This window comes from Augochlora pura, chromosome 3, assembly GCF_028453695.1.
Source record: "Augochlora pura isolate Apur16 chromosome 3, APUR_v2.2.1, whole genome shotgun sequence".
In the NCBI taxonomy this organism is placed as follows: Eukaryota; Metazoa; Arthropoda; class Insecta; order Hymenoptera; family Halictidae; genus Augochlora; species Augochlora pura.
In genome coordinates, this window is record NC_135774.1 from 31,269,059 (window position 1) to 31,285,875 (window position 16,817).

Genomic DNA, 16,817 nt, shown 5'->3' on the forward strand with positions numbered 1-16,817 from the left:
ATGTAAATTCCCGTGGTCACACTCGTACACGAGCATCCGGAATAGGCTAAGCAGCTTGAAAGATAGAATATTCCGACAAAATTCATTCAGCAGTTCGAATTTTCCCGTCGGTTTCTTGGTCGCCGACGGACAAACGAAATCTCGCCGAAGAGAGCGCTTTAATTGATAAATCTATCCTGGAAACGCCGCCAGCAGGAAAGCAGAGAAGGATGCTCGGTTTGCAGCGAGTATACATCCTCGATACACGTCCCCATTCCGAGCACGTGCACGATATTATTTGCCTGGAACCATGTATGTTACCGTTAGGCATACACGGGAACGGTCGGAAGTAGCAAAATTTCAGCCCAGTTTTCATCCGCCGCACCTCCCCCTAGAATATTACCGGCAATATCGAGCTGGTAGCAGAGGGTGAAGTGCGGATAAAACGGCGCGATACGGTGTAAGCTTCTTTTCTGTGTTGCGCCGAGCGAAAGGGGGAGCGTGCGAGCGGGTTCCCATGGGTGACCCGACCAATTCTCGTATTAATTTCGCGACTGTGATTACGCCCACGCCGCGACGCACTTGTCGGCGAACAATGCCGAACGGACTGTTTACTGCTTCGAACGTTCTTTTCATCGGGTAATTCGATTCTGTTGTGCGAACGGTTTTAAGGGATGAAAGGGGCGCGAAAGCGAGGGCGGCAACGTGCCATGAAATTTTCCGATCCCGTTCACGCCATTCTGTTTGCTCCCGCTCTGTAATTCTTCTGCGAGCGCCACGCTCGCCCTTGCTACACTTTTTCGCGCAGATTTCAAAGTTACAGTTTCCGTGCAGCTTTAATTCGACTTTTAGTTTCGACAGATTTGCAACAAAAGGAACTAGTTTTGTAAAAATCGAACTAATAAGACGCGTTATATGATCGTACCGTCACGTTTTTCCGTTTGAGTTTAGGCTAACACGAACGTTTACAATATTTTTCTTTCCTACAAATATCTGCGATCTAACGGTTAAACTTTCTGAAAGCAAAAATTACATGTTATTAAAAAAGCTTATCGATGACGATTAAACAGCCAACGTGTCGGAAAATTGCACAAGTGAACAAACTTGTGCCGTTCGTGTGGAAACGCAGACGGAATTTTCCGTCTACATTTTTGCAACCGAACGTAGAGTTCTTTCTCGCAACGAAACTGCCTTGCGGAGCAGCTGCGAATAAAAACAAGAATTCATTCAACGCATCGAGGTCCGCCGAGATAAATAAACCGGAAGAATACCAGTTCGCTCCCTAAATCCTGCGCAGACCCGATCCCCCAAGGGTGGGATACGCACTCGTAAGAATACGCTACGAAATTCCGACGCCGAGTGCAGCGAGACCGTCTTGGCGGAGACGACCCCATCAGTTTACTAATTCCGTCCGCGCCGTTGACAATTGCTGTTCGGAAAAGTAAAGCAGCGCGTGTTGGTGCATCGGCAGGCGACCCAGTGATTTCGTTTAGTTGCTCCAGATAAGAGCGGCGGCGAGAGCGCGATTCGCGGAACGTGTCGCGTTCCGATTCACGGATCGCGTAGGGCGTAGGTGGTGACGTTCAAAGCGGCTGGCGGTGGCACGGTCAAATGCACAGTTATCACGGCGTGACATTGACACAACGTATCAATGATCGTGGTCATGCATCCCCGACGGAATCGGACGTTCCCTTATCTCTGGTTAGGCGCACGGTACGGCACGAACGAGAAGGAAAGCGAAACAGAAGAGCCGCAGAGAAAGAGAGAGAGGGAGAGAGGGAGAACGAGAGGAGGAGGAGGAACGGCAAGAGTCTCGACCGGAAGCAAACGGTGGGCGATAACGCCGATATAAATAGCTATTATTTTCCACCCACGTGGTCTGTATTCTGTACACTCTGTATGCCGTGGCGTGACGATTGACTCTGTCACAGTCACGGTTTCTCAGTTCTCACCGAGAGTCAGTGGCGAGCACGCGACGCCCGGGGACGCGCCGCTTCTGCCCAGCCCCACGTGTTGTCCGACCGTGTCATCGCGATTTCGAAAAGAATTGAACGGGGGGTCCGTTATGCTGAATAGCTGTTTAATTGGTGACCTCGATGGCCGATTCGTGTCGCTCGTGTAACGCTAGGGTAACGATACGTCGCGCCGGCGGCCCGCTTCGCGGCAATAAAACCAACGAGGCCATAAAGAGAGCTTCCACAGCCCGGCCGCGGCGATTAACGTAGGGTATCATAATAGCAGCAAAGTGGCATCGGTGTTCTCCGTGGAAGCGCGCCCTCTCCCATTCTCCGTCTCTTTTAGACCACTTTTGCTCCGTTTCCTTCGAATACCGAACGCGCTCGCGCATCCAAGAAAGGCTCGAGCCTCTGTTTATGGGCTCGCTGAGTTTATTAGCGCGTTACGAGCTGCCGAGGGAATGCCCTGGAACAATTAGCGTTACGTTCGGTTTTTAGACCCGCGGTTTTTCCGAATCTTTCAACTCCCGTTTCATCCGCGTACTCGGCTAGACGCCATTTCTGTCTGCCGCGTTCGTTCTCGTTCCGATAGTCTTGGAACAAGCGCAGAGAGTCCCAGACCAACGATCCACGTTATTCCTTTTTAATGCAACAATTTACTCTGTCTCGCGCTCGACGCGTTCGATCGGCTCGTTCTAGAGACGTTTAGGCTGTCTATAGCTTTGCGCCGCGCACGTTCACGGCTCTATTAGTGACGCAAACTCTTCACCAAATGATAAATTTCGTTGCGGTAGGTCGTCCGGTGCTGATAAGGATTTTTTATGGACGCAGAGCTGTTGCGCATAATGCGATGTTTTATGTGTCTCTCGCGCGTTGCTCGCGATAGCAAATTAACAGCGCGGAACTAGTTACTTTACGATGTGATTTAGTATGACTGGCCCTTGGCAACGCAAATAATTCATTACACGTCCGAGAAAGATATCTCTGTTTTAATAATTGATTCGGGCGTCTGTTTCGTCCAACGTTTGAAAATCTGTTTCGGGATGAGCGTTGAAGCGCTTCATTGTAAAGAGTGCTTGTATTCAACCGTGTGTGTGCCGCTAGTTGGAAGGAAATCGAAGCGGTTTGTTCTGCCTCCTGGTAACGCAACAGCAATCGTCTCGCAAGTCAGCTGTTAAAATGCGCCGCTCTCGACGAGCGGTGAGCTCCGACGTTCCAAATAAATCTCGAGCATCGGTATCTTCTCGCGTTTAGACAAACCGGCGCGCGAGCTTCCGGCCCGGCTGAACGGCTTTCGGGGAGACGGCTGTTTAGCCGACGGGACACGCCCAAAATCCAATTTAGAGGTGAAACAAGCCGGGTGCCAGGGAAAAATCGATGGTAACACGCGTTTCGGGTCAACGAGTGCCGCAGCCGCACGCGATAATTGATGCCGATTGCAGTCACGTGTTGGCAAGGAACACAGTTGTTCATGCGAGAGGGTCCCGCGCACGGCGCACGCGAGTTGCTCGGTGCCTCGCCACTCGCCACTCGCCACTCGCCACTCGCCAGTCGCCACCAACCAGCGAACAGGTCGACGTGTCATTCTCGTCACGCGCTGGTCACCGACCGAACACCATGATACCCGTGTAACCACGCGTGCAGGCGCGCGTGTCGGTGCACCCTCGGATCCGGAGGATGCTTCATCCCCCCATTTAGCTCCGCTTCCGCGAGCCTTACACTGTTTCCCTTCGTGAAATAACTGTTGCGTTCGTTCGAGCTCGTTGTTACGCTGCGCCGCGTCACGCCGCACCGGCGGGAATCATTTCTACTCCCGTCCCCGCCTCCGACCGACGTCGGATTACACCGGAAAAAAACCGAAACGGATATTTGACACTTTTCATATCTCTCATCCGTTGATCAATATTTGATCGGTGATGGAAGCTTTTATATAATTAACAAATCTCTGTCTCGATTGGAACCATTGATTTTCCAGTATCAGGACAGCATCTCCAAAATTTGTTCTGCTTTTTAGTTGGATCGTACGGCAATTAAGTGCGTTGGTACCTGGTTAATTTCACTGCCAAGTTGCGTACACGCGCAGCTTAACAGCAAGAAAATCTAGCAGAGACTCGAACTTATTACAACTACCTGCAGCGGAGATTGCTGTCGCGTCGCTTCGCAAGCCAGCGCGAAATCGCGGACGAGCCGCGAGCGGCTTATGTTTAAATTGGACTAATTACTCGCGAGCATGACATTTTGAAACGAAGTTACCAATTCACGTCGCTCTACTAATGATAGAAAACAGCGGCGAGAAGCTTCAGCTCCTCCAGGCTTTGCCGAGCTCGTCGCAGCGAAGAATCCCCGGCAACGAGAACGCTCCGCCGCGTGAACGAAAGTTCTAATTAACGGCCTCCCCTAAATAAGCGGATTTATCTGACCGATTCGGAGAAATCCTTAACCGAAACCGAGCCTCCGCGCTCCATTAGCCTTCGAGAATCTGGAATCTAATGAGTCGGGGCTGCCGATTAACTTTAATCCATCGGAGCAGCACAGAGAGGAGATAAAAGTCCGTTCGGTAGCCGCTTCCGTGGGAGAGAGAGAGAGAAAGAGAGAGAGAGAGCAGCGTCGCGACGCTCAAAGGGGAGAAAACGAGATAAGAAAAAGAATCGAGATGGGAAGTTGCTTTCATCGGGAAGCCTCGTAGAATCCTTGGCTGCACGGAAAGTGACCAAATCGCGTTTAAAAGTTCCATTTAGTGGCCGTTCTCGGTCGCGCTCCCGTAAACGAAAACATCGGTCTTTATCTTCGGAGGGCAAAGAAGCGGGTGGCTCAAAGAAGACAACGACGGGGGAGAGAAGACCGGTGCTCGAAAGGAAGAAAGCAGCCGGGGAATAATAACGGAGTGTTTACCTTGGCCCTCCACCGCGCCCCTTATTACGATTCGCGACGGGATCCATTTTTGCGGAGCCAAGAAGCTTCTTCGCCCGTTCCGTTCCGTTCCGTTCCCCGACGTTCAAAGCGTCTCCGGTCGTCTCGGCGAGCAGAGCACTCCGCCTCGGCTCGGATACGGTTCCCGGGATGGGATCGATATCGGCGCGTCGCGTCGACAAGAAATATGGAAATCCGTCGGGGCTAGACGGTGGCAAGAAATAATGTAAATTCGATCTCCGCTCCGGTTCGCCCCGCGAGCATGAAAGCGGACCTCGGAGCCCTAACACCCTTAATTTCGCGTGCAAATGCAGCCCGTCGAATGCGAACGGCCCTGCCGGGATCGCGCACCGGGAGGAACCGGTGTCGTCGTCGTCGTCGTCGTCGTTTATGCCGTCTCGGCGACGCTGATTCATTCCGACGAATACCTGAGAGGACCTTATTCAAAATCCAGCCGAAATCAGCCGAGCCCCTCGGAACTTTGCAACGGATCCTCGTTCCACTTTGGTCTCGCCGCCGCGCAAGTAATTCGCGAAAAATGCTCGCGGACCGAACGTTCGCTTTGATCGCACTCCTTCGTCCGTGTCCCTTCCGTCGAACTTCTTTGTCGTTTCGAGTTTCCTCGCGAGAACAAGATTTCATACGTGCGCGGACCTTCTTGCCCACCTTTGGAACGATCGATCCCGCAGCCGCCTTTCGAACGCCGGTTGCGTCGTTCTTGTTGCGTCTCCTAAAATACCTGCTCGAAGCGTAATCTAACTTTGACTGCGATCGTTTCGAGTCGACGACGGATCGGTTCTGAGCGGTACAAAAAATCGCGAACCTACAAATCGTCGTGCTTCAATCCTCTCTGGAAGTTTGAAGCTGTAATTGAATCTGGGTCGTGCAACGCGGACTTTGAACAATGTTCTTTACGATCGAGTCGATTTCACTTCGACTTCGCGATTAAAGGAGCTCCTCGATTGCCCTGGCCGCGCGCGAAACTTCGTTAATTCAACGATCGAAATGACACGAGAACGTTGGTCGGATTGTTCTCGAGGCTGGTCGCGAATTGCGCGAGCGTCGGCGTTACGGCACACCGAGGGGGAGTCGAATGATCACTGACCTTGAACAGTCGGTGCCAGAGACTGAGTTATTCAATGGTCGGAAATGGTTCGTCAATGGTGGTTAACCTAACGGCTCTTATTACGCAAAACAGTCGACGGTTTACGATTACGTTGTTACGTACGAAAATGCTCTTCCTTTCAGTAACAATTCGCAACGGTCGCATGACAATGGCCCCCCCCCCCCCTCCCTCCCCCCGCCGAGAACGTGGTTACGAGAGCCAATTACAGTTCATTGTAACGAAATTATCGATACACTCGCGCTTAATGAAATTTCAACGCGTCCATTGTTTCTTGAATGGCGCCCGGGCCCGATCGGCACCGACGGATAAACGAATAATAATGTCACGCTTCCATTTCTTTCACTTCACCCTCCAATTTATGAATTATTAACGCAATTTAGCTCGCTTGTCCGCCATTGTGACCCGACTTCCTTTCTCGTTCACGTCGCTCAAACGGCATCCTCTAGAAAGGAAACTCCCCCGAAGATTAATAGTTTTCTAATTGTCTATACTTTTGCCGCGAACTTTCGTCGACGGGTCAGGAAACTAGTTCAAATTCGGGATATTCGCTGGCCTATTTCATAGTTTCCGAATCTCTGGCTCGCTATTCTCTCTCTCTCTCTCTCTCTTCTTAGCGTTTCTTCCTCGGTCGCCACCCGGTTCGCCTAAACCATCCCCATTGTGTGGAGGAAGCCAAACAGCAACTTCTTTCCGCAGTCCTGAAAATTCTTAACTTTGGAAACCTTCGGTCAACAAACGTATTTTTTTAATTGCGCGTTTAAAAAGACTCACCTCGGTTTTCACGCTCAGGGACCTACACTGATTGGAGGTTCTACGACTTCCGTGCAATTACAACGACGGGTACGCTTGGGAAATGAAACTCGAGTAGTCCGTATAGATTCTATAAAATGTTTCTCTAGTAGAAATGATAATATTCTATGGTTTCTCATGCAAAATCTATTCGAAATAATATAGAAGATTGACACCCTTAAATATATATATATGTATAATCTTCCTATTGGTTCAGGCTTCGCTAGTCCAATTTCTCCGCGAATGCATAAAATCTAGTTTACCGACAGGCCAGAGAGCTCTGATGGATGCGCGAAAGCTATCCATTGATCTAACGGCGCCCGATTGAGCAACAAACGAATTCGCAGACAGCATTTCACTTTTCTATATCGGCAGGGACGCGGATAATGGCAGAGTGCCACGGCGCGGAGTAGAATGGGCACCACCGAATGGGTACGTCACGATTACTTTTTCTGTTGTTTCTGTTTGGTCTCGGCGCCCAAGGTCCGGAAGCGCATCGGCTTTCTGGGACAGCGACGATGGTCAGCCGTGCGGCGGCAACCTTAGCGGCCGAAAATAAACGGGGGCACAAGGAAGAAGACCGTGTGCCACCGCGATAAATTCTGCGGCGCGGCGCGGCGCGTATCGTGGGGGAACGTCAACAACAGTTAACACGCGATTCCTCGAGTCGCCCATTTGTCCCAGGGTGCGTTACACGTGAGCGTACAGCCAGTTGGACATCGGCCCAGGGAAAGTCAATGTCACGACACGACACGACACGGACACGACAGACAAAAATACGGCGCTGGCTGCCAGCGAGACGTCGCCCGAATTCTAATCCGTGACCGAGATTCCCGATCAGTACGGTCTCGCGTATTTCGCTACGTGGTTGATGTTCCTGGTCCCGGCTGCGTCGCATACCGAGGGAGACGTGCCTTTCGCAAATGCCCAGTTTCGCCTACGGCCTCGGGTGTTGCTGCTGCCGGCCCCTTGATCGATACTTGTCCAGACACACCGACCGATTCGATCGCGTCCACTATACACCCCTCTACCAGGTGAAAACCCCGTGTGTCCGATACTAAAACTTTGCTCATTAGCCGGGACAATCGTCGCGCGTCGGATCACCGGTCCCTTTCACGAAACGGTCAAAGGTTCTTCGCGCTATCCCGTCACCCCCTAACGAGATAGGAGCTCTGTCTTACCAGGTGAGAAACCGTCGCCGACTCGTGGAGACTCGGTGCCGGTGCTGATCTTTGTTCGATTGCTCGAGGATTCCGAGTTTTACGCGTTTATTCGAGTGCGCGCGTTCACAGGACATTCAGGATACAAACTTCTAGGTAACTATTGCTTGAATTGCTTCGAGAAGTTCCGAATTTCCATAAAGATCTGCGATAAAGCCGTCTCTCTCTCTCTCTCTCTCTCTCTCTCTCTCTCTCTCCCTCGAGTTCCCATGCCAACCAAACTCCCGTTGCGAACGGTCCGAGAAGTCATCTTTCAGCTTTCTCATCCGGTGCACGTCTTGCTTTCCAATTAACACGCGTCTTCGCTTGATCGATTATTCGAAGATCTATGGAGCCGTCCGTTTTAATTGAATTGTTGAAGAGGGTAAACCGATTCGGGGGTTGCAAACAATTGTAGCAGTTATTTGCAACCGTATATCGCGACACTGATAAATGTTCCCCCGGGCTGGAGATTTGTTAATGGCCTGGCAGACAGTTTGTTGAACTTCCTCGGCGCTGGAGTTCTCTAGGACGTTCCCCTTTCCGTCTTCGCAAATTCCGCCACTCTGTCACTGTTGGTCCGCCCACGCTGACTTCATTAGAGGGTATCACTTACCACGGCCGAGTGCTTTCGCGTATAAAGCTCGCTAATTTTCCGGGCTACTTTCTTTGAGTCATTTTATCCGTCGAGAGGAAGGTTGTTCCATCGAGGCGTCTCCTGTAAACTTTTCAACTACATCCCTAAAGAGATTTGCTATCCGACAAGGTTTCGACACCTATCCGGTGACAATGGACCTCGCGGAATTCTTCCGGCGCAAACTCCGCAGGTGGAGGACAGCCAAACCGAACAATATCTTTAGATTTCTGGTAAAATTGGAACAATGCTCGCCAGCTAGAAACAAAGGACAATATTTTCGTCTATAGTTTTACGGATGAAAATAAATTCGTAACTTCGCCTGAGAAATCGTTTGCCAGGAACACGCCTTGTTAGTTCGCGCTGCTTCGACGGAACGCGATTACGAACGGCGCGTGTCTCGCTGTTAATCGCCGCGAACACGATCAAACCAGTGAATGAACGTATTCGGAAAAAGTTGGGAAATCCGGCGCGTATAATTGCGCCATTGAAACGCGCGGTAACCGCGTCGCGGCTGCGAACTGGATTTCGTCGTCGCTCTCTACATGACCGGCCAAACTTCTCTCACGAAATTATTTCGTAACTCGCGGCTTGATTCGAGCCCCGACTTTCACGACGTAAATACGTAGGCAAAACTTTCTACGGCGCCCCTCGTCCGACGATATTTTCGTTAAATTTCGCAGAACGAACGTTGAAGCGGCGCCAAACGAGGCCGTGATGAATTAAGCCGATAACGCGAGCTTTCTTCGAACAATAGTGCAATAATGCGATCTTCCCGGGACCGCTTTGGCAACTAAGACGATTAGAACGGCTGATGTCTTGTTCCTCAATTTTAAAAGAAAATCCGAACGCTCTTCGTTACATTAGGGTTTTCCTCGAATGATCTTCCAACATGCATTTTCAAAGTACACGAGTCCGTCGAAGTACTCGCCGTGTTTCCATGACAACTCTGATCCGATTATAGTCTGTGTCGCGGATGTTGCTGCGACGCTGTCCCCACCATGGCGCCATACCACGCCCCCTTGGACGTCGAGCCACGCCCATGAAGATATTCCAGTGTTGTTTACGCATTCCGAATCGTCAATTATTAATATTATTTAACTAAAGTTTTCCTCACTCGTTCGCAACCTTTTAGATGCATCGTTAGCCAGCCGTTATGGAGAAATTAATCAAGTAGGAGAACACCTTTTTCCTTCTGGCTTGATATTCGAATAGAGTCTGTATTTCAATGCAAATTCCGTCGGAATTTGCGATCAGAATCGCGACAGGAACAGTAGAGCTATGAAAAAAGCTGAATTATCCAGGCTGCATATCACGTCCAGGCGCGCAGTCGCCGGAGTTAGATTATGCCCCGGCACGGAACATTGTCATCTGCCAAGCGGAAAATGTAAATCTTTGAAATATACATCTCGGGAGGGCAGGACAGTTTGTCCATAGAACACGAGGGTCCGTTCACGAGTACATTATCCGCGGCACCGGCTAATTCCCTTGGTAATTTAATTGCAATTGCTCGGTGACGTTCGTCGTATCTCCGCGTTCATAGTACATTTAACGGTGCCAGGCGGTCATACGTTTGTGTGTGCCTGTGTGTGTGTGTTCTAAGCGGGTTTCTGGCTGGCGTAATGCAGAGCGTGCATGCATATTTTCCGAGCAATGTTAGGCGTTCGCCGGCATAACTGTTCGCGGGCAGAAATTGCAAATGTTATCGCAATTCTTGCGAATTAATTGGATTTCGTACTTAAGCACAATGGAAAACCAGTGTTGCAAAGATTTACTGCAGATGGACGAGTAACGACTGAATGACTTTATCGCGATGCTATTAAAAACGACCGGGAATAATTTTCCATGAGATCTTTGCGAAACAGATTTAGGTAGGATTTCGTAAAACTTTCCACAGAAATTGCTCGCTGAATATAAACTCGGTGGAAAATGCGATTTTTAAGGACAAAATGTAATCTGTCTTTCGAAGCTTTAGCTTTCGGAATAACTCGCTCGAGAATAAAGGAAGTCGAATTAGCGGAAAATGATATCGGACACCGAACTCTATCCAATAGACCGCGTTAAGCAAACTTTGTAACCGAATTACCTCGAGAACGGAGCCCGGCTGCGAAAAGATTTCGTTCCTCGTTACCAATCTTCTATTTTCCGTGGAATACTGCCCGGAATATATTAGACAATGCGAGATATAAATTCTCGAAGTCATTTTCCCACAATCGCGCGAAGATTGAGATCGCAGGGACAGCGTGTGCTGCGCGATTCTAGCTGCAAGATGTTGGAACAGCAAATAGAACAGACAGTCTCCAAAAATAAATCAAACGCATCCCGCAGACAGCGCAAGGGTTAAACAGCCTAATGGAAGCACTCGAGAGCGCCACACTATGTTGCATTTCGCGATGGCAGGAGAGAGAGCTGGCACGCGATGACCGTGCGCCGAGGCGTCGCGCTTAGCGTCGGGTAAACACGAGCTTGCTCGATATTTAAATTCCCGGCAGCGATTTAAATAGATTTTGTACAGGAATTTACGACGTACGAAGTTGATCGATAGCCGCCGAGCCTGGCCGGAGAACCCGAGGGCCGCGATCTCGCGCATCGATTCGCCGATGGTCTCGGCAAGAAGGTCGGCGTCGGCTGACAAGCCTTTGCTCGTAAATCAATTTCGAGGGTGCAGTTCCCAGTCTCTCTCTCTCTCTCTCTCTCTCTCTCTCTCTCTCTCTCTCTCTCTCTCGCCGCGCTCCGATGCGTTCTGCGATAGATCTCGCCCAAGCGGGTCACTCCTGGATATCCTGGGGACCGAAATTTCGGAGCGGGTCCGTCGAGAGAGAGAGAGAGAGAGAGCCGAGAATCGGAGACAGGGCCGAGCGTCTATGGCCTCGGGAGTAATTGGGCGACGCTCCTCCAACCAGAGAATACCCTTTCAACGAGCGTCGATATTTCTGCGGCGAACAGGGCCCGCTAACAATGACATCAAGATTTCAGGCCGGCTCCAATTGAACGGCTTATTGCGACAAGTTGACTTGCCGCGAGTCGATACTGATCCGGGAGCACCGGTTCTTGGGACGTTCCAAACAGGGATTCGAAACAGTTGCGACTTTAAGCTGTCACAGAGAACCGATCAAATCTCCCAACTGCCTTCAGAGCCGATCTCTAAGTACATAATCATTATTTCTCGGTTCTGACTTGTGGATGTCGACCTAAATCCTATCGATTTGAATCGGCTACCCTGTCTACCAACCGTCTTCCCTAAAAAACAATCGTATTCGACAACCGAGGCTCCACGGTGATCCGACCGGTTCTCCGGCTTTATTCATCCCCGCGACAGATAACTCGGCTCGTAAACAATTTCGTTTTCCTGCGGAGTCCCATTTCCTCGGAGGAGAGCGGAGGCTGGAAAATCGCCGGGAACAGGCGATCGAAAAGAAATACGGGGAAACGGTTTTCCGGTGGAAGTTGCCGCCGCGTGGCGCGTTCGAGCTGTGCCAAGCAACGGTCTGGAACTTACGCGGGGAGACGAGTCATATTTCACTGGCTCGGTTCGGCTCGGCTCGGCGCGGCGCGGCGATTGAAATACGTTCACAGGCTTCCTTATTTCCTCCTTCGATCGCGGGGAGGAGGCAGGGCGAGGAAAGGGGGAGGGGGGGGGCGACGGGGAACTGCCCCGCAAAACGTTGATGATATCGAGTAACCATTAAACCGGGAATAGAAAGTCGTACTTCGAGCGACGATCATTACCGTCGTATTTCTCCGTTGTTCCGTTCGTGAATTCCGAAACCATTGTTGTTATTGGTGAAAGGTGGAAGGAGCAGCCTTTTGTTTCTTCATGATAATTCGTCGCTCGGGGGATCGTCGGCTGTCGCTCCCCGTTTTTTCGCGCGAGACGGTCGCCGCCCGTCGAAAAGGGGAACGAATTTTCTTCTCCTTTTTAGACGGCTCCGAGACGTTTCTTTCGGTCAGGGGAGGCGTTTATGGCAGAGATCCGTGAAGGGGGCGCAAAACAGTGACAGCATCGGTGACGGAGCAGGCTGTGAAATTAGAAATGAGATACTCGTTTCTTGCGATTTATGCCGGAAACTTCTGCGCTGCATAAAGATCCGCAGTTTACGAGTCATTTATTGTGTCGCTGATGCACCGTCGTTGCGTCATTCGAGTGGTGAACGCGTCGGAGAAGCATGTTCCTCGATTTGAATATACAAGCGGAGAGCTATTAATGGATAATAATTGTTTAATAGTTTCGTAATAGCACGTCTTGAAATTCGTTCTATAAGCGGCTGCGTTTCATTCGAGTTCATCTTATTCTCGTTCTGTACCACTTTATTTTAGTCTCTTGTTGCGTTGCACTCGTTTTGTTTCATTTACAAAATGTGTCGAACGCTCGTGGTATACGAAGAGAACAAATTCCCTTATCGACATAGGTCAGGTGGCCACGCGGGGATCACGGGGTTGCATTGTTAATACGGTCGTCGCATCAATCGACTGTTGAATGAACCGGCGAAACAACGAATTCGTCGATTTGAATATGCAAATCGGGATAAAGTAACATGCAAAAAATAAGAGAACGCGCAACTATTTATTAGACGTTTCTCTCCTGGTCTCTCTGTGACGCTGCAACGGAAAAACAACGTGCTCGCGATGGTTTTATTAATAACACGGTTTCAGTTTACGCGAGACCTCTGCCATTGCAATATTTATGCATTCAAATGAAGACGAGGAGCGATTACCGCGCGCATGTTTACGACTCATTGACAGCGAGTTGCAACTGCACATCAACCGGTCGCAGATGACTCTTCGGCTTCCCGGCTCCTTTCGGTCCCGAACGCGACTCTTTTCGCGATCACCGAACGAACACGGCCGATGGCCGTTGAATAACAATTAGACGGCTATTATCGCGGACGGTTTCAACGTTTAATGAAATAGTAATATCCTGTGGACGATAAACTTAAACCGCGAACAGCTGCGATGCTTTATCTGCGTGAATTTTTAAAGCGGATCGATAGCATCGATCCTGAATAAAATTAGTATTGTTTCGAAAGCGAATCGGTAACGCGGTGTCACCAAAACAGTTACAATATTTGCAATATTGTGCTATATTTTTATTATTTCTCGCAACAGATTTCTTTAAATTGCAAAACGAAGTAATGGAATATATCTTTAAAATACAATTTGCCAACTTCGATAGTAAAAGGGGTGAATTGTCGCGCCAGCATCTTTCGCGCAAGCAATTCAGGCTCGCACGAGTGCTGAACAAACGACGAAACGGGCCCGGCGAATTCTTCCGCGTAAATCATCGAACTGCGAGTAGTGTTAACGATCCCGGGTCGAATCGGTTGGAAACGTTCGGCAAACAATCTGTAGAACAATTGCGATAGTTTAAAGGGCCGAATGATTTGCGTACGCGTGCAAGTGTTATTACGCGGCCGAGTCCCCCGGGCCGGAGAACAAACGGTCTCTCCGCGGCAATTCGCCATCTCCGACCAATTGATCCTTCTGCAGAATGCGTTTTCATAGAAACGGTGTCTGTTGGTTTTGCAGGTCGAGGCCGGTGACGTCATACTCAGGGTGAACGAAGTCGATGCCAACCGATTCAGTACTAAAGAAGGTAAGAAGACCGACCTGCTTTAGCGGCACTCGTCTCTCTCTCTCTCTCTCTCTCTATCTCTTTCTCTCTTTCTCTGTCACTCTGCCACTCTGTCACTCTCTGTCACTCGGCTCTTGCTCGGATCGCAAGAGGAGCGACGTCTTTTTATCCGTGGTATCGCGTATCGAACGATTTCGCGACTCTGTTTGATCATCCTGCTTCGAGATTCCTTGAATGGCACTCTTGTACGATAATATTGCCTTACACTGGGCGTGATTCGCCTAACTCGACGTCCAATCGATCGCTCGCTATCATCTTGGATAGACCCTTTCGTTACCTAACATATTTATTCGCGACTAAAAATGATTCTGCCATGTGGGTGCAGATGTTCCTCAGAGAACGAAAATGATCTCAGCTACATTTTATCGTTGCGTAATTGAAAAAATATGGAGTCTGTCGAAGACTTCTTTAACAAGCTCGATTTTCCTGTATCAGATTTATCTATCCATTAATTCGATCTGTTAACCTCACCGGTAGTCGCTTAACTTAGCAATGTAGAATCGTATTAAAAATAAGCGCAGCAAAAATCAGGGTCGAGTAATAATTTACAAGCGATAAATACGGTCTTACTAAAGGTCCATGAAATTTTTACGAGCACCGTTCCTTCTACATTTCAATCGATTATCGTGAAAGATTTATCGGTTTTAGCCTGCAACTTTAAACGCGTTCATCAACGTTTAATTAAAACAAAAAAGATCGCTATCGATTTCAAGCTAACCGGTGGAAGTCAATTGTCCGCCGCAAAGGAAAAAGTTTATCGCAGGTCGACGTAGAAATATTACGGCGGCCCAGATAATGCTGCACACAATATCAGAACTTCTACGTGCTAACAATAACTCCGAAGTGGAACAGAAAATAATTTCAATTGTTGCACCGCCTTGTATCATGATCTATGGTCTCCGCTGTCATCGCTTCTGCGAGCAATATTGTTTCGCGGCTGTAACAAAGAAACGGCAGGAAATGAAGTGACGGAAGGTTGTGCAGTATTTTCTGGGACACCCTAATAACTTCCTCCATAGACGGTAAATGATCAATGAATATTAATTAACGAGTGGCGGCGCAGGAAGAACGCGTCCAAAGCGAACACGTCGATAAATAGCGAATCTTTTTATATCCTGGCATTTCTTCCAGAAGATAAGCTCATTGGAAATATAATTGTTAATCGGGATAGAGCACCGGTTTCATCGGTATAGTGGAACATTTTCAACGCAACTGCGAAAACACTTCATTACCATTTGAAATGCATACTTCGAACTTTAGCGCAACAGTGCGCACGCACGTGTTTATGAGCGAGGGATCATGCAATTAACAGAATACGGTCCCGGGTTGTTTGTGCGGAAACTTTTGCGTCGAACCGGCGTATTTTATCGTTGTTGCCCATCGCTTGTACAAAACTGGATATAACTTATATCGGACGGTTAAATTAAATTATAAGACGTATCGCTTCGTTCAACGGCAGGATTTCTCAGCGTAATGCATCAAACTAGTTAGAGTAAATCCTCCCCAATTGTCCTTCAGTTTCTGAACAAAAATGAACAATTGGGGAAGAGAAGATACGGTTATTCGAGCTGCTCATTTTGGTAGTTTCCGATTGTTAACAATTATAAAATCGAGTGGAAGTTTTTCGAGTAAAGAGTCAAAGGTCGAATAATAGTGTCTCCTTTTCCAAAATTGTCGATTTTTGTTTCGAAGTCGAAGGACAATTGGTTAGAATTCATTGGACGCGCAGCGATTCGCTATCGCTCGCCGCAATTTTTTCGGCGCAAGAAATTACCATTACCTTTCACTTTTAGCCGCGCAGAAATATATTTCTCGTATGAAATCATTTCCCCGTCGGATAACAAGATTTCGACAGGTCGTTGCAATTAACCTTCTCATAATTACCGTTTTATCCCTGTAATCGCGATCGATTCACAGAATGGAATCGGCTCGCGGCCCGGCCGGGTGAAAGTCGATCCCGTTCATGCTTTAATCTCCAATCGAGAGGAGGCCGATTTTACCGAAGGCCAATCAAAAGTCCCGATCGGACGTGAAAAACGGCACGCGGAACCGCAAACGTGTACCGAGTTCCGTGGCGGCGATCGCCGGATCGCGGCGCGTGTCGCACAAAAGCGGCAATAATTCGCGGACAAGTGTCCAATTTATCGGGACCCATTGATATATTTGCCAGGCCGCGGTATCTCTCGCGAGTCGCACGCGCTAAACTGCCGCGAGGCCATTCCGCGAAAAGAGCTCGACACGATCGGAGGCAACAATTCATTTCGGTTCCACTGATATTCAAGGCGGGTCCATCTCGACCCGGAGTTGACAAATTCTTATTCCATTGTCAAGTTCCTATTTTCACACGTTTCATTGCCGTCCGGTCGAAAATCAGCCTCCTCATATTCTTCATTTCGATATTGCTGAAATTATAATTTGAAATTTCACGGGAGATTTGAATAGAATTTTGATAGAATATAAATTAATGAATTCCAGCGCGTCGCAGCACCGACGCGGAGCAACGTCGATTTTGCTGGATCCGAAGCAGGAAATTTTTAGCCGACGCGAGCGAAAGTTAATGGACGCGGCCAGAAATCTCTGCGCATTAAAGTCA

General features: G+C 49.1%; 1 protein-coding gene across 5 annotated transcripts in view; it reads left to right on the forward strand.

The window, feature by feature from the left end:
* Positions 1-16,817, forward strand: part of Efa6 (Exchange factor for Arf 6) — a 61,134-nt gene that overhangs the window by 23,139 nt on the left and 21,178 nt on the right. For 3 of the 5 annotated variants that reach the window (XM_078197151.1, XM_078197149.1, XM_078197153.1), the window contains exon 2: positions 14,119-14,185. In XM_078197151.1, the coding sequence (XP_078053277.1) occupies positions 14,119-14,185 (67 nt within the window). Of the gene's footprint in view, positions 1-7,158; positions 7,192-7,249; positions 7,794-14,118; positions 14,186-16,817 lie in introns of those variants that run through there. The other 2 variants (XM_078197152.1, XM_078197150.1) reach the window with 2 other exon arrangements.